Source organism: Notechis scutatus, chromosome Z (genome assembly GCF_049901735.1).
Source record: "Notechis scutatus isolate UNSWTSFEM ecotype Mainland chromosome Z, rNotScu1.2, whole genome shotgun sequence".
NCBI classification, from domain to species: Eukaryota; Metazoa; Chordata; class Lepidosauria; order Squamata; family Elapidae; genus Notechis; species Notechis scutatus.
In genome coordinates this window covers 107,840,139-107,863,917 of record NC_142025.1, presented here as the reverse complement: position 1 = coordinate 107,863,917, position 23,779 = coordinate 107,840,139, and the positions used below count along the sequence as shown (strand labels likewise).

At 35.9% G+C, this 23,779-nt stretch overlaps 2 protein-coding genes across 2 annotated transcripts; both read left to right on the top strand.

Annotated features, from left to right (window-relative positions):
• Nucleotides 1-8,982: 8,982 nt before the first annotated feature.
• LOC113426597 (olfactory receptor 14A16-like) lies at nucleotides 8,983-9,897 on the top strand. Its single transcript, XM_026688982.1, has one exon. The coding sequence runs from the start codon at nucleotides 8,983-8,985 to the stop codon at nucleotides 9,895-9,897; it is 915 nt and encodes a 304-aa protein (XP_026544767.1).
• An 11,914-nt stretch (nucleotides 9,898-21,811) lies between these two features.
• LOC113426598 (olfactory receptor 14A16-like) lies at nucleotides 21,812-22,726 on the top strand. The gene has a single exon (XM_026688983.1). It carries the CDS (start codon nucleotides 21,812-21,814, stop codon nucleotides 22,724-22,726), a length of 915 nt encoding a protein of 304 aa, XP_026544768.1.
• Nucleotides 22,727-23,779: the final 1,053 nt, after the last annotated feature.

Here is a 23,779-nt window from a genome sequence, read left to right as displayed (position 1 = left end):
ATATTTTCTCTACTTTTATTGATATCATTTGAAATAAAAAAGTAGTTTCAGTAGTATATTCATTTTTATAGTGGCTATTCTCCCTATCAAGGGTAGATAGCACCACCACTAGATGGACTCACAACTGGCTGACAAACCATATTCAACAAGTAGTCCTTAATGGATCTAAGTCTACATGGAGGGAAATAAGCAGTGGGGTGCCACAAGGTTCTGTCTTACGTGTAGTACTCTTCAATAGCTACATTAAGGACTTAGATGAGGGAATAGAAGGGGAATTTACCAAATTTGCAGATGATACTAAGCTGGCAGGAATAGATAACACCCAAGGAGATGGTTCTTGACAGACTAGAACACTGGGCTGTATCTAACAAAATGAAATTCAGTGTAGAGAAAAGTAAAGTCCTACACAAGAAAAACCAGATGTACACATATAGACTGGGTGAAACTAGGCTCAATAGCAGTAACTGTGAGAGGGATCTTGGAGTCTTAGTGGACAACCAGCTAAATATGAGCCAGCACTATGCAACAGCAGCCAAAAAAGCTAATGCAATCCTAAGTTGCATTAACAGAGGGATACAATCAAGATCAAGTGAGGTACTAATACCACTCTATAAAGCCTTAGTAAGACCACACCTAGAGTACTGCATCCAGTTTTGATCACCACATTATAAAAAAAATGTTGAGACTCTAGAAAAAGTACAGAGAAGAGCAACCAAGATGATTAGGGGACTGGAGACTAAAACATATGAAGAATGGTTACAGGAACTGGGCTTGTCTTGTCTAGTGAAGAGAAGGACCAGGGGAGACATGGTAGCAGTCTTCCAATATTTGAGGGGCTGCCACAGAGAGGAAGGGGTCAAGCTATTTTCTAAAGTGCCTGTAGGCCAGACAAGGAATAATGGATAGAAACTGAACAAGGAGAGATTCAACCTGGAAATAAGGAGAAACTTTCTGACAGTGAGAACAATCAACCAATGGAACAGCTTGCCCTTAGAAGTTGTGGGAGCACCATCACTTGAGACCTTCAAGAAGAGAATGGACTCCCATTTGTCAGAAATGGTATAGGGTCTCCCACTTGGGTGGGGGGCTGGAATAGATGAACTATAAGGTCCCTTCCAACTCTGATTATCTGTTATCTGTTGTAGATTCTTCCATTTCTCCAGGTCCAGCTTAATATGTTGCATTAGTTTTATATAGTTATCATCTTTAATTGTTGCATACCTTGCTGTTAAGTAGATGCCTAAATATTTAACTTTCTGTACTATCTGAAGATCTATTTTCTCTGTCAATTCTTTTTTCTGTTTATCTGTGAAGTTTTTGACTACTATTTTGATTTTCTCTTTATTTTCAATCCTGCCACTTCTCCATATTCCTCAATTTTTCTTATCAATTTAGGACCAGTTTCTAATGGTTATTTTAGTATAAAAACTAAGTCATCTGCAAATGCTTGTAATTTTTATTTTTTTTATTTTTTGATCTCCATTCCTTTTATTTCTGGGTCTTGTCTAATATTTCTGGTTAAAACTTCTAGTGTCAATATGAGTAATAATGGGGATAATGGACAGCCTTATAGTAAACAATGATTAATTACAAATTCAAAATTTCCAAGTAAAATATATTGTTATATTTATTTGCCAGATTTACATTGCCTTTCTTCTAGAAGTAGGAATACATAGGACATTCTCCAATTTTTCAACATTTTCACAATCCTGTGGGTGGTTGTGAGACATTGCAGTAATATTCCAGGGATGAAAATGTGTCTGAGTTTTTTTCTACTCCTAGGCCATCATTTTGTTGAGTACATGAAGTAATAGAACTGGAAAGAGGTAACAAGGGTAAATGTGATGTTGGTTGTTTGTTCTTTAGTATAAAAAATGTGTGATTTAATACTATATATGCCCATCCTGTAAGGGACACGGTGCCTATCTCTTGTTTGCCTTCTTGTGCTTTGGAAAATATATTGCCCCCCCTCTTTCTGGCAGCCTCTTAAAAGCCTGTTGCCTATCACACTCTTGGGCAAAGCATGTGAGCCATTTTCTCCTTTCAGTGGTCCATGAAAGTACATCTATAGTATGTAGATAATAAAGTCAAAAAAGGTGAACAACATTTTTACAGAACTATGGATACACTGTGGCTGGGTGTGACAAGGAATGGCTGGAAGGGAAGGGTCAGGCGAGGCACCCCTTGATGTGAGTGATTTTGAGTTGGCCATACCCAGTCACATGACCTCCAAGCCACGGCCACAAATTAGGCCACGCCCACAGAACTGGTTGTTAAGAAATTTGAATCCCACTCCTGCCCTAATTACAGTGTAATTAGTGATTTATTGTAGAATGTAATTAGTGATTTATTGTAGAATGAATGACCATTTGCTGGAATCTCAGAACAAACTAAATCATAAGTCATGTTTATAAAAACTAACCTTAACCCCAAAACTGAAGAAAAAACATAATTTAGCAAGTTGTGTATATATAAGGTGTACGTAAAGGTGATGGTAAATATTTCCCCTGTCCAGTTGTGTCTGACTCTAGAAGGCAGTGTTCATCTCTGTTGCTTAGCTGAGGGAGCCCGCATTGTTTGAAGAGACTTCTGTGGTCATGTGGCTAGTATTAGCATATGCCAAAGCACATGGAATACTGTTACCTTCCCACTAAAGTAGTATTTATTTATCTACTTGCATTTGCATGCTTCTGAACTGCTAAATGGGCAAGAGCTGGGGTAAGTAATGGGAGTTCACCTGTCATGTGGCACTTTTCAGTTGGCAAGCTCAGCAACTTTAACAGCAATAGGATACAATAATTTTAAATGTAGCTCAATGTTTTATTTATATATACCCTTTAGAATCTTCAGCAGTAGAGTACCTGTCAGTGATACTTTTTCTGTACTAAATTTTTCATGTACTCATACTGACTCAGGAGGGCAAATTGTTTTTCAACATTTTCTAAAATACCTCAACATTCTAACTTGGGCTGAGTACTATTCAACATCTTCATCAATTATCTAGACCAGTAGTCGCCAACTGGTAGGCCATGAACCATTGGTGGTCCAAGAGAAAATTTTGGTGGTCCACAGAGAAATGTCACTCTCAAAGCAACACCCCCCCCCCCCGAGCAATTAATCCAGGCTGTGCGGGAACACAAGGCTACACTGCCCACATGGCCCACTGGAACACAATACTTGCATCACTTACATTGTGAACAACATGAGATAGTGAGGGGAGGGGGGAAAGGGCAGAGGGGGGGGAACTTGCCCCATGCACCCCATCACCTGGCCTGGCCACCGGGCTGCTTCTTTCTGCTTCTTTCTTCTGCTTTTGGCTGCACACAAGGAAAGCAGCAAAAGTCTTTCTTTTCCCCCCCCCAAACTCCACTAGAAATGAGTCTTTGGGACCCTGCAAGGTATTCTGCTCCATTCTGGCTGCACCATTCTGGCAGTGTTTGCGGGAGAGAAAGAAAGACTTCTGCTGCTTCTGCTGCTTCTGCTGCTTTCCTTGCATGAAGCCAAAAGTCTCTCTCCCCCCACCCCAAGAATGGAGCTGGAGACAGTATCCTGCAATACCAAATAAAGAAATGATCAATCAGTAGGAAGACAGGGTGGGGAATTTTCCTGCAGACTTTTTTGGGAATTTTCCCAGGGTCTCTGCTGCTGCTTCTTTTTCTGCAGAGACCCTGGGAAAATCCCCCAAAAAATCTGCAGGAAAATTCCCCACCCCATTTTCCTACAGATCAATCATTTTTTATTTGGGATCGTAGGATACTGTCTCCAGCTCCATTCTCAAGGGAGGGAGGAGGGAGGGAGGGAGAGAGAGAGAGAGAGAGAGAGAGAGAGAGAGAGAGAGAGAGAAACTTTTAGCTTCATGTAAGGAAAGCAGCAGAAGCAGCAGAAGCCTTTCTTTCTCTCCATCAAACTCCGCCAGAATGGCACAGCCTCTTGGAGCAGGATGCCTTGCAGGGTCCCTGGGAAAATCCCAAAAAAGTCTTCAGGAAAATCCCCCAGCCCATTTTCTTACCGATCGATCGTTCTTTATTTGGGATCACAGGATACCATCTCTCTGTGTCTCTCTCTCTTTCTTTCCCCCTGAGAATAGAGCTGAAAAGGAGGTTAGTGAAGGAATGTGTCTGCCTTGGAGAGTGTGTGTGTGTTTGTGTGTGTGTGAGAGAGAGAGAGAGAGAACAGGAGGGAGGGAGGGATGGAGAGAATATCACCGCCAGCCTTCCAAAGTTAGATATTCTCTCTCTCTCTCTCTCTCTCTCTCTCTCTCTCTCTCTCTCTCTCCCTCTCCCTCTCCCTCTCCCTCTCCCTCTCCCTCTCTCCCTCTCTCTTCCCCACAGCGGCAGTGGTGGAGCTTCAGTGCTTGGCCGGTGGAAAGCCCGATGAGGCGCTTCGCTCATTCTTTTTGGCCGTGAAAGAAGCAGCCTGGGAGCCAGGCATGTTGGAAGAAAAGTAGGACACCCCTCAAAAAGATGGCCTAGCTGTTTTTTCAGGAGTCAAAAGAAAATAAGGCCCTGCCTTATTTTCTAAGAAACACAGTAGAAGGTAAGACCAATGATGGGGTATGGAAATCCACCCCAAGGTGGCTTGTTGACGTTGGTGGGAAAGTCGGTCCCATATTCCAGAGCTGCAATAGTCACAGGACTGGCGGGGTCAATCCTGTGACTACTGCAGCTCTGGAATATGGGATCGACTTTCTCACCAACATCAGTAAGCCACCGTCAGTTAAAATTCATATTAGTGGTCCGTGGGATTTAAAATTATGTGATCCCTGAAATCCAAAAGGTTGGCCATCCCTGATCTAGACAAGGGAATAGTAGGGGAATTTATAAAATTTGCAGATGTCCCTAAGCTGGAGGGATTGATAAATAGTTTGCAAGATAGACTAAAAATTCAGAAAGATCTTGACAAACATGAGCCATATGTTCTTTCTTCTGCACTAAGTTTTTCAGGCATTCATTTTTCAGGCACCCAGGAGGGCAAATTGTTTTGCAACATTTTCCAAAATACCTCAAGGTTCTGTCTTTGGTCTAGTATTCTTCAAATCTTCATAAATGATCTAGGACATGGAATAGAAGAGGAACTCATCAATTTTGCAGATGTCCCTAAGCTGGGAGAAATTGGTAACACTTTAGAAGATATACTTCAGATTCAGAAGGATCTTGACAGAACTTGAGCACTGGGCCCTATCCACCAAGATGTAGTTCACTGGTGAGAAAAGTAAGGTCATGCAACTAGGCAGGAAAAACCAAATGCATAAGTGTAAAATAGGTGGTACATCAATCAATGTTAGTAATTATGAGAAGGATCTAGATATCTTAGTGGACCCCCATTTAAGTATGAACCACGTGAATGTTTCAGCTGCCATAAAGGTCAATGCATTCCTGGGCTGCATCAATGAAGAGATAGTATCAAGATCACGAACATGCTAGTATCACTTTATACCACACTAGTGATGCCACACTTGGTATATTGTGTTCTATTCTGACCACCAAAATACAGGAATGATGCTGGAATCCGAGAACATGTGTAGAGAAGAGCAACAAAGATGATAAAGATATAGATGTTGAATTATATGTTGAATGGTTGAGCAAGCTTGATATATCCAGCATATTGAAGGGATGGATTGGGGGAAATGATAAATATCCTCCAATATTTGAGGGTCTGTCATAGCGGGGATTGACTTATTCTCTGAAGCCCCTGAGGGCAGGACTAGAAATGATGGATGAAAGTTTGTTAAAAGAGACATCCAACCTTGAAGTGAGGAGAAATTTTGTGACAGTGGGTACAATCAATCAATGGAATAGTTTGCCTCCCAATTGGATGTAAGGTCTCCTTCCCTTAGTGGGAGTTTAGACTAGAAGACCTCTGAGATACCTTCCAGCCCCATAATTCTATATTCTAATAAGAAAGATAGATTATTCCTTTATTTGGACAATGTTAATTGGTATATTGGATTATGCACTAAGAAACAAATCTCCTAATGCCTTCACATTTTTTGTGTTTATCCTATGATTGACCACTTTTTAACTTGTATATATACCAGAAGAATGTCTTCTGAGATCTAGAAAAAAAAAATGCACGTAGCAAAACAGGAGAAGCCTAATTTGTATCTAACTATGCCCTACCTCTCTTTTTACAGGTGTATGCATCTGCTAAAAATGAAACATGGATAATCATACTCCTTACTTTCTTCTCATTGGATTTTGAAAATCTTGACAACTCTAGCTTTTGCACTTCTTTCTGTTTGCTTTATACCCAGCAATTGCAAGAGCAAATCTTCTCATCATTTCTGCAGTAACTTTGGATGATTGATTGAACAACTCCATGCATGTTTTTCTTATGAATTTGGGTGTGCAGGACCTCATCCTGTTTCTGTCATAATCCCCAAAGCCATGACAAATATTCACATAGTAATGTGACACATTTCTTACTTTGTTTGTGCTGCTCAAGTCTTTTCAGTTTAAATCTTTTATAGCTCCTGCCAAGATAGTGATGTGCCCAAGCAACTTTTTTTTATTCAGGGACAATAAGCATGCCATTAATAAAGAGATTTTAAGCTTTATCATTACTTCAAGAAACAACTTAAAGCCATAACATTTTAAATATACACATACATACACACACACATACATAAGGAGTTCTGTAAGCTTACATTATATCATTTTCTATGAATCCTATTTTACATATGTATCTGCAATCTCCTCAGGCAATAAAATAGAAAGCTTGGGATGTGGCTTGGAATAAAACAATGAACTACCGTCTGACTCATTTGCATTCCCACCACAAATGTCACTGGTTTTGAGGGTTTTATTGTATATCTTATTCAATTGGCATTTCACTAGGTTTATCTTTCTTAACCCTTTTCTTTTACAAAAAGGTTTACATCTTCTATCCCTGTGTTAATGATTTGGGGTTAATTAGTCCATTTTGAGCTCTTTCACCAATTCTGGAAAGTAAAATAGAGGATGGAATTTCTTAAAAGCTAGTTTTTAAAAGTGAATCTCAAGTGATGAAATACAGTTCAGGGAGGTCTTCTCACTTGATTTATGTTTCACCTCTTACAATTTGCACTGCTGGCATGATTTCAGTCCCAATGTTCGTAAGAACATTGTGAGATATTATTTTTCTATGTGATAACTGGTAGTGGAGATTTTGAGGTAGCTTTACAGTTATTAATGGCCAATTATGTTAATAAGCACACAAGTCAGTTTTATGTTGGTTTCCTAACTATGTCAATAAGCCCACAGAAATAAGTTTTGGTTTGGTTTGCTAATTAAGTTAATGAGCCCACAGTAAGCAATTTTATTTTAGTGTAGACTATTGTTGAGGCAAAACAGATATTAGTCACATTCAGAACAGAAAGCTCTTTAACTGCAGACACTAGTTCCACTTCATGAGAATTAGTGGGACAGCATTTACTTTGCAAGATATTTAACACTCTTAAAAGCATATAATAGAACAAAATCCATGGAGAAAAATAGTCAGTTATAAATTGAAAATACAAAAAAAAAAAAAAAAGGTATTTCCCTCTTTTCTGTAGCAAATTTGGTGTTTATTTAAATACATCTCATGTGTTATATCCTAGAGTTAACTTTACAACTTTTTTGCTGGAAGAGAATTTTGGCAAATAATTGCATAATACAATCTTCTGATCTAATGAAACAAGTTAGGCTATTTTGGGGAATAGAACAAATGGGAGGTAGATTTAAAAGTATTTTGAAACAGAATATATTTTGGAGAGATATCAGTGTAAATGCTAAACAATGAATTAGCTACATATTTAACACAATGATAACTTTTCAACATAATAATAACAAAGAATAAAAGACAGAAATTGCAGAAATTTGGACCAAACTTTCATGCATGAACTGATATCTCTGCATACAAATAAAAGAAATGGATGGCAAGGATTTCTAAATCTCTTTTTATTACTCAGTTTTAAATGTTTAACTAGTATACTTGGAAATGGGCTTACATGGTATTCCACACTATTGGAAAAAAAATGTTGAGAAGAGTTCATAGTTGCAATAGATTATGCCTCATTTTCTGTTCAAACCTTACTATGGGTAATATTGGCTTGTACTGGATAGGAGACTGCTTTTTCAAATTAAGGTATCGTTTTCCTTTTCATTATTCAACAATGGAATTTATTAATTTATTCTGCTAAAGTTTTATTTTTTTTATTAAATATATTTTACAGTGACATAATAGTGAATAATACTACTGTGAATATCAAAATACCAGTTATGTTATAAAGTTCTATCTTTCTTCAGATAATAATACTTCGTTAAATATATGTTTAAGAATCTAGTATTTATACTAACTTAATGTTTTTTTTACTATTTTTTCTAGTCTAACAGCTGCTGAGGAAATTGAGAAAAACATCTCTCTCTCTCTCTCTCTCTCTCTCTCTCTCTCTCTCTCTCTCACACACACACACACACACACACACACACACACACACACAGGGAGAGAGGGGGGGGAAAATTATACAAGAAGGAAATTATTACAATATTTGTGTATTTACTGGCTAGATTTACATTGCCTATCTTCTAGAAGCTCAAAGCATCATTAAACATTCTCTAATTTTCCAACACTATCCTGTTTAAGTGGTTAAACCTTATGGTGGGTCAAATTATTCCCAATAATTTTCCATTGATGAAAATGAATCTGAACAGAGCTTATCTTCTCCTAGGAATGCTTTTGATCACTACATGAAGTAATAGACCTAGAAGGAAGGAAGAAGGAAAAAATTGAACTTGGTGGTTGGTCCTTTGGTTCAAACAGATAGAAATTGACAAGAGTGTGCTCTAATATCTCCATTCTTCATCTATGTTTACCATGCTGTGAGCATTCTTTCCATGTTTTATGTTTCTTTATGTTTTTTTATTATAATTACATATCAAAATAATACTTCCAAAATTTTATTTAATTTTATCTCTCTCCTCTGTTTTTTTGCAGTTAAGCCATTTTTGTCATAAATGAAACATGGACAATAGAACTACACAGTCTTATTTTCTGCTCCTGGAATTATCAAAAAATCGGCATCTGCAGCTTTTGCATTTCTTCTTCTTCTGTGTGTTATATCTGGCAACTCTAACAACAAATCTTCTCATCATCACTGCAGTCGCTTTTGACCATCGGCTACACAGTCCCATGTATTTCTTTCTAATGAATTTGGCTCTGCAGGACATGGGCATTGTTTCCGTCATTGTCCCTAAATCTATGATAAATTCTCTCATAGACACACGACACATCTCTTATTTTGGTTGCGTTGCTCAAGTCTTTCTCTTTCTCTCCTTTGAAGCCTCTGATGTATCTCTTCTGACAGTCATGGCATATGATCGGTATGTTGCAATTTGCAATCCACTGCACTATGAGATGGTGATGAATTGGAAAACATGCATTGAAATAATCATTGTAGTGTGGGTTTCAGGTCTTCTCTGTGGAATCTTACATACAATTGGCACTTTTTCAGTACATTTTTGTTCTAATGTTGTCAACCAATTCTTTTGTGAAATTCCACACTTGATAAAACTATCTTGTTCCAGCTTCAATGTAGTTGAGGTTGGAATTGTTGTGACTAACATTATTGCTGCACTAGGTTGTTTTATTTTTATTTTCATATCTTATGCAATGATTTTCAAGGCAGTATTGAGAATCCCTTCTGAACATGGAAGGCAGAAAGCCTTATCCACTTGTATTCCCCACTTTATAGTAGTGTCTGTGTTAGTATTAAGTGTATGCTTTGCCTATCTAAGACCTCCCTCTAACACTTCATCTGACTTAGATTTTGGATCAACTTTTCTCTATTCCCTTCTTCCACCTCTGTTCAATCCAATCATCTATAGTATGAGAAACAAAACTATCAAATGTGTCATTTCTCAATTGTGGAGATTCTGAAAAAAGATCTTTTAATGTTTATATCCTATTCACCACAGTTTTGAATTTTCCTGGCCTTTCTTTTACTTCTGTGAATAAGGAATATGGTAGAAAGGGATAGTTGAAATAAGACAAATCCAACCTCTCAAATCAGAAAAATAGTATACCTCCAGATGTTGCTCAGCAATCTTCCTGAGATTGTATAATTGTATACTTATATAATGTATAATTCTAATAGAACACCAAAAAAGCTTTCAGAAATGTTAGAACTTGATACAAATTAGAAGGGATAAGGCATGTTCCATGATCTAATATCTAGAGAAGGGAAGATAGATAGAGCTACACCAAGGATGATATCTTATTGAAATGTGCTGGAGAAATTATTTCATCCAAGCTACTTATAACATATACCAAAAATCATCTTACTGTTTTATAATATATCTGCAACTACCCTCACAATACTTTAAAAATGTTTACAAAAGGAAGGTTCACCATGTAATTTGGCACTCAGTATAGAATAGAACAGAATAGAATAGAATAGAATAGAATAGAATTCTTTATTGGCCACGTGTGATTGGACATACAAGGAATTTGTCTTGATGCAAATGCTCTCAGTATACATAAAAGAAAAGATACATTCACCAAGAGTCAAGAATCATAAGGTACAACATTTAATAATAGTCATAGGGTACAATAAGCAATCAAATCATACTAGGAAACAGTCAAAATAAAGTGTAAGGATACAAGCGACAAAGTTACAGTCATACAGTTACAAGTAGGAAAGGATGGGTGATAAGGAGTGCTAAGAAGATTAATAGTAATAGTAGTGCAGACTTTGTAAATAGTTGGACAGTGTTGAGGGAATTATTTGTTTAGCAGAGTGATGGTGTTCAGGGAAAAACTGTCCTTGTGTCTAGTTATTCTGAAATGCAGTGCTCTATAGCGTTATTTTGAGGGAAGGAGTTGAAACAGTTTATGTCCAGGATGTGAGGGTTCTGTAAATATTTTCACAGCCCTCTTTTTGACTCGTGCAGTATACAGGTCCTTGATTGAAGGCAGGTTGGTAGTAATTGTTTTTTCGGTAGTCCTAATTATCCTCTGAAGTCTATGTCTGTCTTGTTGGATTGCAAAACCAAACCAGACAGTTATAGAGGTGCAGATGACAGACTCAATAATTCCTCTGTAGAACTGTATCAGCAGCTCCTTGGGCAGTTTGATCTTTCTGAGTTGGTGCAGAAAGAACATTCTTTGTTGTGCTTTTTTGATTACATCTTTGATGTTAGGTGCCCATTTTAGATCATGTGATATAATAGAACCTAGAAATTTGAAGATCTCTGCTGTTGATACAGTGTTGTACATTGTAAGAGGTGATAGTATGGGACAGTTTCTTCTAAAGTCTTCCACCATTTCAACGATTTTGAGTGTGTTCAGTTCCAGATTGTTCCTGTTCTACCACAAAGCAAGTTGTACAACCTCCTGTCAGTATGCGGATTCATCGTTGCCTCAAAAGAGACCAATCACTGTTGTGTCATCTGCAGACTTCAATATTTTAACAGATTGATCATTCGAGATGCAGCCATTGGTATATAGGGAAAAGAGGAGAAAGCACACAGCCTTGTGGGTGGGTGGGGGCTATGCTAATTGTACAGGTATCAGATGTGATTCGGCCTAGCTTCACCTGCTGCCTCCTGTCTGTTAGGAAGCTTATGATCCACTTACAAGTGTGTTCAGGTACTACTACCTGGTTTAGTTTAGTTAGAAGAATGTCTGGAACCTGTAATAGGTTCTTCTAGAAAAGTGATAGAGGCCATGTGGGGGTGGGAATCTATCATCACCTTATTGCAGGGAACAATTTATTGCAAAAAACAAAAAAATACTAACCAACAAAATTGAGGCTACATACATTTATTTTTCAAAACATATATCCATATAACTCTCTTTCTAAATCTTATTTACTGTATTTTTAATGAGTTTTTGTATTGATTTCTATGGATTTATTTTAGTAATTATTCTATTATAGATATTTTATATGTCTCTACAAGCTTATATTATATCTCATTATGAGCCTTGTTTTAGATTTGTATTTACAGTTTACTCAGGCAATGAACTAGCAACTTGGTTATTTGCACTCTCACCACAAATGCCACCGGTTTCTATGGTCTTATTATGTGCCATATTCTATTGGAAATCCACCAGGCTTATTTGGTTTTCTTGAACTTCTTTTCTTCATATTTTCTTTTTATTTTACTGAAAAGTTTTACTTTTCCATTTTATGTTAATGATCTGGGCTTAACTAATCCAGTTTCCAGCTGTTCCTTTAGGTGGGCAGAATAGAGAGTGGGATTTCTTAAAAGGTGGAGATGAAAGAGAATCCCGTGATGAAAAATGGTTTGGAGAGGTCTTCTCACCTTATTCTTGTTTCTATCTATATCAATCTATATCATCTATCTATATCATCTATATATCTATATCTGTGGTGGGATTCAATTTTTTTTACTACCGGTTCTGTGAGCGTGGCTCAGTAGGCGTGGCATGGCTTGGTGGGCATGGCTTGGTGGGCATAGCAGGGGAAGGATACTGTAATATCTCCATTCCCACCTCACTCCAGGGGAAGGATACTGTAAAATCCCCATTCTCTCCCCACCCTGCTAACCTGCTTTCCAGCTCCATTCTCCTGTGCAGGGGAACAAAAGAAGGCCCTACTAATCATCTGGAACTTGGGAGGCAGAGAATAGATGGGGGCAGGGCCAGTCAGAGGTGGTATTCTGACCTAGTCAAAATTTCTGCTACTAGTTCTCCAGAACTGGTCAGAACCTGCTGAATACTACCTCTAATCTATATCTATATCTATTCATCTATATCTATATCTAATCTATCTATATCATCTATATCTATATATCTATCTATATCTAACCTATATATCTTCTTTCTATCTCTAGCTTGCTATCTATCTATCTATCTATCTATCTATCTATCTATCTATCTATCTATCTATCTATCTATCTAGATAATTATCTATTTATTTGTCTGTCTGTCTATCTCTAGCTTGCTATCTGTCTAGCTAGCTAGCTAGATAACTATCTTATCTATCACAGTTTGGAATCCTGGTATGACTGCATCCCCAATACTGCTAATATCATTTTGAGATAATATTCTGTGTGATACTGGTACTGGATCACTTTGAGGTATCTATGGATTTGTTAATGGCCAATTATATTAATAAGCACACTAAAGTCAGTTTTATTTTGACATACACAACTCTTGGGAGATACATAACAGATATTAGTAAACATTCAGAATAGAAATTTTTAACAAAGCTTTCCATTGCCATAGCAGAACCACTAAACATAATCTATAAAAAATATTTCAGGACCAGCTCCTTGCCCAACCTATAGTCACTAACCACAGTCATCCCTATTTTCAAAAAGGGAGACCCCACCTAGTTAAAAATTACAGATTAATCTTTTTATGTTGGTCACCTGCAAAGTCAATCCATTATCAAAAAATCCATTATCCTTCACTTATTTTCTAACAACCTATTTTCTAACAAACAATTTGGTTTCAGGAAAAATTTATCCTGTAATCTTCAACTCCTACACTGTAAAAACATATCGACTATACAATTCAATCAGGGCAAAGCAATAGATGCAATTTACATAGACTTCTGTAAAGCCTTTGATTTGGTGGTACATGACAAGCTACTTATAAAACTAAAATCTTATGGCATTTCTGGACCCCTGCATAATTGGATAGCTGTGTTCCTGTCAAACAGGCAACAAGTGGTCAAAATAGGGACGTCCTACCAAACCTGTACCTGTAAACAGATGAGTCCCCCAAGGCAGTGTTTTGGGACCAACACTCTTTATACTTAAATGACCTTGCAATCAGATTAAAAGCAACAACATTCTCTTCACTGTTGATGTAAAACTATTCAACACTACCAACAACACTACAACCCTTCAAAAAGATATTAACTACATGTCAGAATTGTCAAACAAGTGGCAACTTCAAATCTCAACCAACAAATGCTCTGTCTTACACATTGGAAAAATCAGGACATAAAATACAAGCTGGATGGACACAACCTTGTAGATGACCCACATTCTGTCAAGCACCTCTCTAATGATCTAAGTGCCAGAGTCCACTGTTACAACATTGCCAAAAAGGCATTAAGAGTTGTTAACTTAATCTTGCATAGCTTCTTCTCTAGTAATATTCCATTGCTAACTAGAGCATACAAAACATTTGCTAGACCAATTCTTAAATACAGCTCATCTGGAACCCACACCAGGGGTGGGTTTCTACCGGTTCTGACCAGTTCTATAGAACCCCTTGTTAACTTTCGAAGCAGTTCAGAGAACCGGTAGGTAGAAGCAATCTCCGTTTGTTTTTTTCCACCCTTATTACATTCTTGCCAGTACACTTAGACTTCCTGTCTCTGGAGCTTCTGGGTCTTGACTTTCTTAAAGGGGAAGGGTTGTTTTAAGATTTTTACACTGCTGTTGGGAGGAAATACTTCCCTGGACAATCAGCACTTTGAAGAAATAATTAAATAATGAAGCAGAGCTGTCAGAAAGAAGCTTTTAATGACAGGGAACCAAGATGAGTGACATTCAGAAAGGCTTCTTGGCTAGCTAGAAAAATTAACATTCAAACACGAGTTTACATACTCTTTCTGAGTTTTGGTCTAAATCTGGTTTTTGGTGAAGGTTAATTCTGTGCTTGGTGATGTTTAATCCTGTGTTTATTGATGGGATAATTTTCCCTATTCAGCTTCAACAAGCAACAGCTACTGTTGTGATTTAATTATTTGTATTGTGTTTGAATTTTTTCCTGCCTCATGGTTTCTTTTTCTATCTGGGGAGGGTCTTCCTTCACTGCTTTAGTGGTATCTGGGGTGTACTTCCAAGAGGCAGGATGCAAGCTTGGCATTGATTTTTTTACTGCCTTTCTTGGGGGCATGTGATCTTTCCTTAAATCTGGATGATTTCCATAGGATATCTTGTAAACTGAGTGAGACCAGCTGGTATTTTTAAGTGGTGCAAATGGATCTAAGGATTGCTTCTCCTGGTTGTGCTCTTTCTGGAGAGCTTAAATGACCTCTCTGCTAAAGGGTTTCACTTGATGAGCAAGAGTTGGCTGCTGATAGTTATCACTGCATTTTAACCATTTTAATTCCTTAAGGTGCTGTGGCACCCTGCCTGATTTGTAACTCTGGCTTGCAAGTATTTTAATCTAATGATTGGTATTTAGGGCAGCTTTTTGCAAGCAAAGAAACTTTTTTGTATTTTTGTACAGCTAATCCTTGACTTACAACAGTTCATTTAGTGACCATTCAAAGTTACAATGGCACTGAAAAAAGTGACTTATGACCATTTTCACACTAATGACCCTTGCACCATTCCCACTGCCATGAGAGGCCAGGCGAGGAGAAGTTCCTCTTGACATGAGTGAGGTCAAGTTGGCCATGCCCACCCAGTCACATGACCACCAAGCCACACCCACCAACTAAGCCATGCCCACAGAACCAGTTGTTAAAAAAATTGAATCCCACCCCTGATCCACACTGCATATTGGACATTAATACAATTGAGAGAGTCCAGAGATATTTCATGAGAAGAAATATCCACTCTCCTCCATTCTTCTCCTTGCAACAGAATACCTTATACCACCAGACTTGAAATTTTGGGCTTAGACAACTTAAAACTATACCACCTTCGGTCTGACCTAAGCATAGTACATAAAATTATCTGCTACAATGTCCTACCTGTCAATAACTACTTCAGCTTCAACCACAACAATACACAAGCACACAATAGATACAAACTTAAGGTAAACTGCTTCAAACTTAATTGCAGGAAATACAATTTCAGCAACAGAGTTGTCAATGCCTGGAATGCACTACCTGACTCTGTGGTCTCTTCTCCAAACCCCCAAAGCTTTAACCTTAGACTGTCTACTGTTGACCTCATCCCATTCCTAAGAAGTCGCTAAGGGGCATGCATAAGAGCTCCAATGTACCTACCATCCCTGTCCCAATGTCCCTTTTTATTTGTACCTATTTCATATAGTCATAATTATGTTTCTAATTATATTTATTATCTAAAACATGCTTGACAAAATAAATAAATGAATAAAAATAAATAAAAACTGCAGATAGTTGTTTCACTACATGAAAATTAGATCAGTAATAGGAAAATGAGCAGCAGCAAAATCATTTCAAATCACTGAATAGAAGAAATAAATATTAACATTTCTAAATGTCTTTTTAAAGTATAAAAACATATAAGTATTATTGTTGGAGGTGTGGGTTTGCATTTTTGAAAGAAATACTGAGTTGTCATAGCTCTAATACATTGTCTGTAATTTTTTGTCCAAGTTTTCCTGGAGGGAATGTAGTTTGTGCTTAATCAGATACTGCTTCTTGATACTGAGCTATTACTTTCCTTCTGATTGTTGCAAGGGAAGATTTATTAATTCATTCTGCTAATGTCCGAGTTTTTTATTAAAAATATTTTACAGTGTGATTATTATGTACAATATCACATAGTGAATATTAAGACAAGACTTATATTGTAAGTAAACTTCTATCTTTCTTCTATTTAATTGTATACCATTAAATATAAGTTTAGGAATATAGTATTAATGTAATAGTTTTAATGCTTGTGTTATTTCTCCTCCTGGGGCAAATGAGAAACATCACACACATACACACACACACAGACACACACACACAAAGGCCCCTTTATATATTTATATATTATAAAGGGGGCAATTTCTGCCATGCAATTTGTTGTTATGTTTATTTGCTACATTCCTTTTCCTCTAGAGTTGTAAAGCATACAAAACATATCCAACAATTTTCAAACACTTCCACAACCTAGTATGCCTGGCAAGAGATTGTGCCTGGTATAAATATTCCCAGTAGTTTTCCATGGTTGAAAATTGACTTGAAAAGGTTTTTCTAACCCTAAGAAATCCTTTTGATCCACACATGAATTAACAGAACTGGAAGGAGGAAAGAAGAAAAAAAATGTAAGGATGGTAGTTGGTTCTTGACTACAGGTAAATAGAAATTGGTAAGAATGAACTTTAATATTCCCATCCTACATCTAGGTATTCCCTGCTCTGATCCTCTGTTTATTCTTTTTCATGCTTTATATATTTATCTGATCGTATCTCCCTCTTCTATTTACTTGCAGTTATGTTGGCTTTGTCATAAATGAAACACAGGGAATCAAACCACAATGCCTCACTTCCTGCTCCTGGAATTCTCAAAAAATCAGTATCTGCAGCTTTTGTATTTCTTCTTCTGTGTGTTATATCTGGCAACTGTAACAACAAATCTTCTCATCATTTTTGCAGTAGCTTTCAACTACCATATACTTCTTCCTCATGAATTTAGGTCTACAGGATCTGGGCATTGTTTCAGTCACTGTCCCCAAATTCATGATAAATTCTCTCATGGACAAAGATGCATCTCTTACTTTGGTTGTGTTGCTCAAATCTTTCTCTTTGTTTCTTTTATAGCTTCAGTTTTCTTCTCACAGTCATGGCATATGATCATTATGTTGCCCTTTGCTATCCATTACATTATCACATAATGATGAACTGGAAAGTGTGCATTCAAATAATTATATTCATGTGTGGGTTTCAAGTTTTCTCGTGGAATCTTACATACACCTGACACTTTTTCAGTCCTGTTTTGTTCTAATGTGATCAACCAATCTTTCTGTGAAATTCCACAACTGCTAAAACTATCCTGCAATAGCTTCTATCAATTTGAAATTGGAGTTCTCATGGCCAATAGCTTGATTGGATTAGGTTGTTTTACTTTATTATTGTATCTTATACTATGATTTTCAAGGAAGTTATAATAATCCCTTCTGAACAAGGAAGGCAAAAAGCCTTATCCACTTGTATTGCACATTCATATCTTATAGTAGTGTCTATGTTGTTATTAAGTGCATGGTTTGTAAAATAAGAACTTAATAAAGATTCAATCCAAAATGGTGACAAGAAATGTGTTTAACCAGAGTTAATAAGACCTGCTGGACTAAAACTCTCTTATAGTCAACATCAACCATTCTAGGAAACTAAATCTATCTGTCCAATGAAAAGAGACTTGCGGTACTTCAAAGTGCTGTTTTTGTTTTCTATCACTTTCATACCTAAATGTAAGACTTTAGTTCATATATAAAACAATTGAGTAGTAATATCAATACCTTCCATGAAAATGAGGAGCTTTAAACTAAAGGGATATAAAATTTTCTTCTATATTTATACTCCTGAATTGATGATTGATTTCTTGTTTACTTGCCTTATTTGTGTAATTTCTTGTTTATAGTATATACTCCATGGTGGTAGTTATTACTTTACTCAATAAAGTCTTTCAATTTTACCCAATTTGTGTCGGTATTATTTTCAAATCCATGTACCTCACATTCACATTGTTATGTGGCATAGAGGGACTTCAAGAGTTTTTCTAATGCTAGTTCCATCTGGAAATGTCCAGGATTCTGGGATGGGAACCAAAAATCTGAAACTTTCACAGATATGAAGAGTTTTGGAGCTATTTGAAGAATCCCCACGCTCTTCATTCATCGTGTAAAATGGAAAAACAAGCAGGTTAATTCCATATGGACTGTAAACTTTTCTTAAAATGGAGAAATTAAAATATATCACTAAAATTGAACAAATAGATATTTGCATTGCCACCATACTGTCTCACAATTATGGCCTATGATTATTCATGCTATAAGCCCAAATGTTATACTGAATTTGTGGAGATGTTTGCTTTTGGAGATGTCAGCTAATAAATCAACTACTCAAGTTTAACTGGAATTATACTTTTATAGTATTGAAAACCTGATTGTGTTATCTTTTTCCTCTTTTTTATATAGAAGAAAGTTAGTTTGGAGACAGTTTTCTTTTTTCTACTTTGCTCATTTACTGGATTAAGGATTATTTTTGTCATTGTTGCTGCATAGTTTTTCAATTTATTTTGAGCATCATGTTGAGAAATGTTTTGTTTAAGCATGATTTGTAAAATATGAGCAAGATATTTTAATAGCAACAAGGAAGAAAGAAAGTTGACCAATAAGATTAATAATGGAGCTGAAACAGTCTTGAGATAAGAAAGAAAAGGAAATTTGCAGAGTCATTAAAGGCTATCTCCTACATCTTTCATACATAAATGTCAAAATTTAGTGCATATATAAAACAATTGAGTGTGCCATCAAAATACTTACGTACTAACTTTGTCAATGTGACCACCCTTGCCCACACATAATAATATTGTACCGTTTCTTTCTAAAGGACCACAAGAATATTGGACTTTCTACTACCTGCTGTGCCTCCCAATGGCGTATTCATTCTTTTCTTCATTTTTCAGCTATAGTTTTTATTCTTTCAACTCAGCCAAAGCTACTGAATTGCCAGATACAGAGAGGGAGTCAGTTATTCTACCAATTTGCCTTAGCGATTCTTATTGTGTATGTTTCTTGAATACATAAAAAAAAATTCAATAAAAATTAAGGATATGTACACTAATTTGCTTGTTATGTATTTATATAATCAACTCCTTTCTAAATCTTCTCTGCTGTGTATCTTGTTCTTTGAGGATCTTTTTAATGATTTTTTTGCATTTACTATATTATTTATTGTATTCTATGTATTTTATAAGTCTCTATGGGCTTACATTATGTCTCATTCTATGAACCTTATTTTAGTGTGCATTTACAGTCTCATCAGACAGCCAAATGCACCCTACAAAGGGATATGACTTGTACTACAATATTTTTTTGGACTCTAACTATAAATGTCACTAGTTTCTGTGGTTTTATTGTGTAACTATTGGCATTCCATTCAGTTTCTATGGGTTTCTTGATACTTCTTTTTCTGCCTTTTCCCTTTATAATTTGAAGAAAGGCTTAAATTTGCCACCCCTGGCTTAAAAACCCTAGCCCAATTCAAGTTCTTTTCCCCAGACATGGCATGCAGATGAAAATTTTAAAATTTTAGAGATGAAACAGAATCCCATGCTTGAAGGAGGTTTTCTCATTTGATCCATGTTTCACCTCACAATTTACACTGTTGGAAAATTATGTTAACAATCTGAAATATTATAATTCTGTGTGGTATAATAACAGGCCCTGTAGAATTTAGAGGTAGCTATAGTGTTCTTAATGGCCAATTATGACAAAAAACAATGTTTTATTTTGGAGTACAAGTCTCTTGAGGAAAACAAAACAGATATTAATAAGCATACAGAAAATCTCTATGACTGCAGATACATGTTTCACTACATAAAAATTAGTGGCACACCATTTACTTAGTGGTAAGATATTTAATACTCTTTAAAGCATAAAAGATATAATCTATAGAGACAAGTCAGTTATAAATCCAAAGTTTAACAGAAAAAGCATTTCAAATTCTGGAGAAATTTAGTGTTTATTTGAATATGTCTTACATGTTATATGTAAGGGTTGGCTTTATAATTTTTTTGCTGGAAGAAAATTTAAGCAAATAATTGCATAAAATAGTTTTAGGATAATTTGGAAAAAGATAAAAGTTTTTTAAAGACTTTTTTTTCAGAAATTGGAATTCAAGCAATATATTTAAATATTTCTGCATATTTCTGTTTATTATGAAACAGAATCCAATTTGGAGACATTTCTGTGTAGATAGCAAATAATGAATGAAGTTATTTAATATGTTATCTTTCCCATATTACATTTACAAAGAATAAATGACCGTTATAATTTGCATAAATTTGGACCAAATCTTCATGCAAAAACTGATCACTATTAGCACCCACAAAGACATTTCATAATCTCTCAGGATATGAATAAAAAGAATGGATGGTAAGATTTCTAAACTCTCTTTTTTTTTCTGTTAGTACACATTTAAGTATTATTGTTGAAAATCTGTTTACATGGAATTCCACTTGTTGAAAAACTGCTGAGATGTCAGAGTTCATAGCTGAAATAGATTATGCCTCATTTTTTGTCCAAACTCTACTACAGACAATATTGGCTTGTATTGAGACTGATTTTTGAAATTGAGCTTTGATTTTGTTGTGATTGTTGGATAAGGAAATTATTAATTATTCTTATTTTATTCTGTTAATATTTGATTGCTTTTGATTCAATGTATTTAACAATGGTATAATTGTGTATTATACCCCCAAGTGAATATGAAGCATATTGTAAGTAAACATCTAGCATTTTTATTTAATAATATGCTATTAAATACCTTCTTAAAATATTGTATTTATATATCATTTTCAAGCTTTTCTATGCTATATATTTAGTCTAAAATCTATTAGGGAAATTGATAAAAAACATCTCGATCACTTACCTAAATATAGGCAAGTGATTGAGATGTTACATAAATACATAAATATTAAAGATACAGGTATTGATACCACAACACAGAGAAAAAATATACAAGAAGGAAATTAGTGCTCTCAAGATTTCTAAGTAAAAGATATGGGAAATTATTTTTACTTTATGTTATTTGCTAGATTTGCATTGCCTTTCTTCCAGAAGCAGAAAACATACACAAGACATTCTCCAATTTTTGAACACTACCAACACTCCTGAATGCTGAATAATCCTCCATAGATGAAAATAGATCTCAACAGAGTTTTTCTACTGGAATGCTTTGATTTAAAAAAATGAAAGAATGAAAAATGTGGTGGTGGGTTCTTTAGTACATATGGTCTGAAAATGGCAACTGCATGATCTAATATTCCCTCCCATTCTACACCTCTATTTTCTGTGATCTGATACTTTGTTCACTCTGTCCATGCCTTATGTTTTTTGATGTTATCTATCCTCATCACATATCAAAATGCTACTTTCCAAATTTTATCAAACTGCAACTCCCTTCTCTGTTTCCTTGCAGTCATGCCAGCTGTCATAAATTAAACATGGAGAATGAAACTGCAATACCTTACTTTCTGCTCCTGGAATTCTCAAACAATTCGCACTTGCAGCATTTGCATTTCTTCTTCTTCCTTGTGTTGTATCTGGTGACTATAACAGCAAATCTTCTCATCATCTCTGCAGTAACTTTAGACCATCGACTGCACAGCCCTATGTACTTCTTTCTCATGAATTTGGCTCTACTGGACTTGAGCATTATCTCAGTCATTGTGCCCAAATCCATGATAAATTCTCTCATGAACACTAGATACATCTCCTATTTTGGTTGTGTGGCTCAAATCTTTTTCTTTCTCTCCTTTGCAACTTCTGATTTTTTCCTCCTGACAGTCATGGCATATGATCGGTATGTTGCCATTTGCCATCCATTGCACTATGAGATAGTAATGAATTGGAAAACCTGTTTTGAAATAATTATTCTAATTTGGGTCATAGGGTTTCTCTATGGAATGTTGCATGCCATTTGCACTTTTTCCATCCTTTTTTGTTCTAATGTGGTCAACCAATTTTTTTGTGAAATTCCACAATTGCTAAAACTATCCTGCTCTGGCTTAAATCTATGTGACATTGGAGTTCTTCTGGTTGGTATCATAGCTGGACTAGGTTGTTTTACTTTTATAATTGTATCTTATGCAGTGATATTTAAGACAGTGTTAAAACTCCCTTCTGAAAAAGGAAGACAAAAGGCCTTATCCACTTGTATCCCTCACCTCATAGTAGTGTCTATGTTATTATTAAGTGGATGCTTTGCTTATCTGAGACCTCCTTCTAACAGTCCATCTTACTTAGATTTTGGATTGACTGTTCTGTACTCCATTCTTCCACCCTTATTCAATCCAATCATCTATAGCATGAGAAATAAGAATATCAAAACTGCTCTTTCTCAACTATGGAGATTCTGACAAATTATTTTAATGTTATTTCTATTCTGTTCATCACATTTATTCATCTTCCTGGCCTTCTTTTACATTTCTGAATAAAGGAATAAAAATAGAAAAGGATGGTTGGGAGCGATGCAAATCCTATCTCTCAAACCAGGAGAATTCTAGCACTCTGTATGTTACTTAACAAAAATCCTGCATTCCTAATTACTGTCAATGCATTTTATAGATGCTAAATATGGTTATTTGGCAGCTCTGGAATTCCAGAGGGTGACATTTCCTGATTTATAGTGAAATGAGTATCAGGGTGTAATGAAATTGGGTAAACACCTGAAATGTGGCTTCAGAGGAGGTCTAAATTATGTGCTCTATTTTCCCCTATTTTTTTCCTCTATAAAATGGCTTTCCACTAATGCTCTAAGGCTTAATACATAGGCCTCTATAACATTCCCCTCATGACATGGTCATTTGCTCACAAACTTTGACACTGTGGTCCTTTGATATGTTGAATGCAAATACAATATATCAAACCAAGATAACTCTAGCACTCTATATATTGCTTAACAAACATACTGCATCCCTAATTATTATCAACACATTTTATAGATGCTAAATAGTAAACATGGGTCTTTAGCAGTTCTGGAATTCCACAGGCTGACATTTCCTGATTTGTAGTGAAATGAGGATCAGGGTGTAATGCAATTGGGTAAACACCTGAATGAAAAAGAGGTTTAGTAATGTGGCCTTTCCCCTGTTCTTTCCTGCATAAAATGGCTTCCCTCTATATAATGGCTTCCCTGATCCATAATATGAATAGTTAAAAGTTCAGCATTTCCAGAAACACATATGTATAACACTTCTCTCTTGAAATAGTCAACTTTGTTATTTTGTACATTTCAGTTAGCCTCAACTTCTGGCAACTGCCTGGACAAATTTCTATAGTTTTCTTGGCAAAATTTTTTAGAAAGGGTTTTTGCCATTGCCTCCTTCCAAAGGCTGAGAGAGGAGAACCAACAAAAAGTCACTTAACTGGCTACATTTTCAAGTTGAAATCTCTAACTCCTGGTTTCTAAT

Bases quoted from the DNA above. Each gene is read 5' to 3' on its own strand.
- LOC113426597 (XM_026688982.1), top strand. From the start codon at position 8,983: ATGGACAATAGAACTACACAGTCTTATTTTCTGCTCCTGGAATTATCA.
- LOC113426598 (XM_026688983.1), top strand. From the start codon at position 21,812: ATGGAGAATGAAACTGCAATACCTTACTTTCTGCTCCTGGAATTCTCA.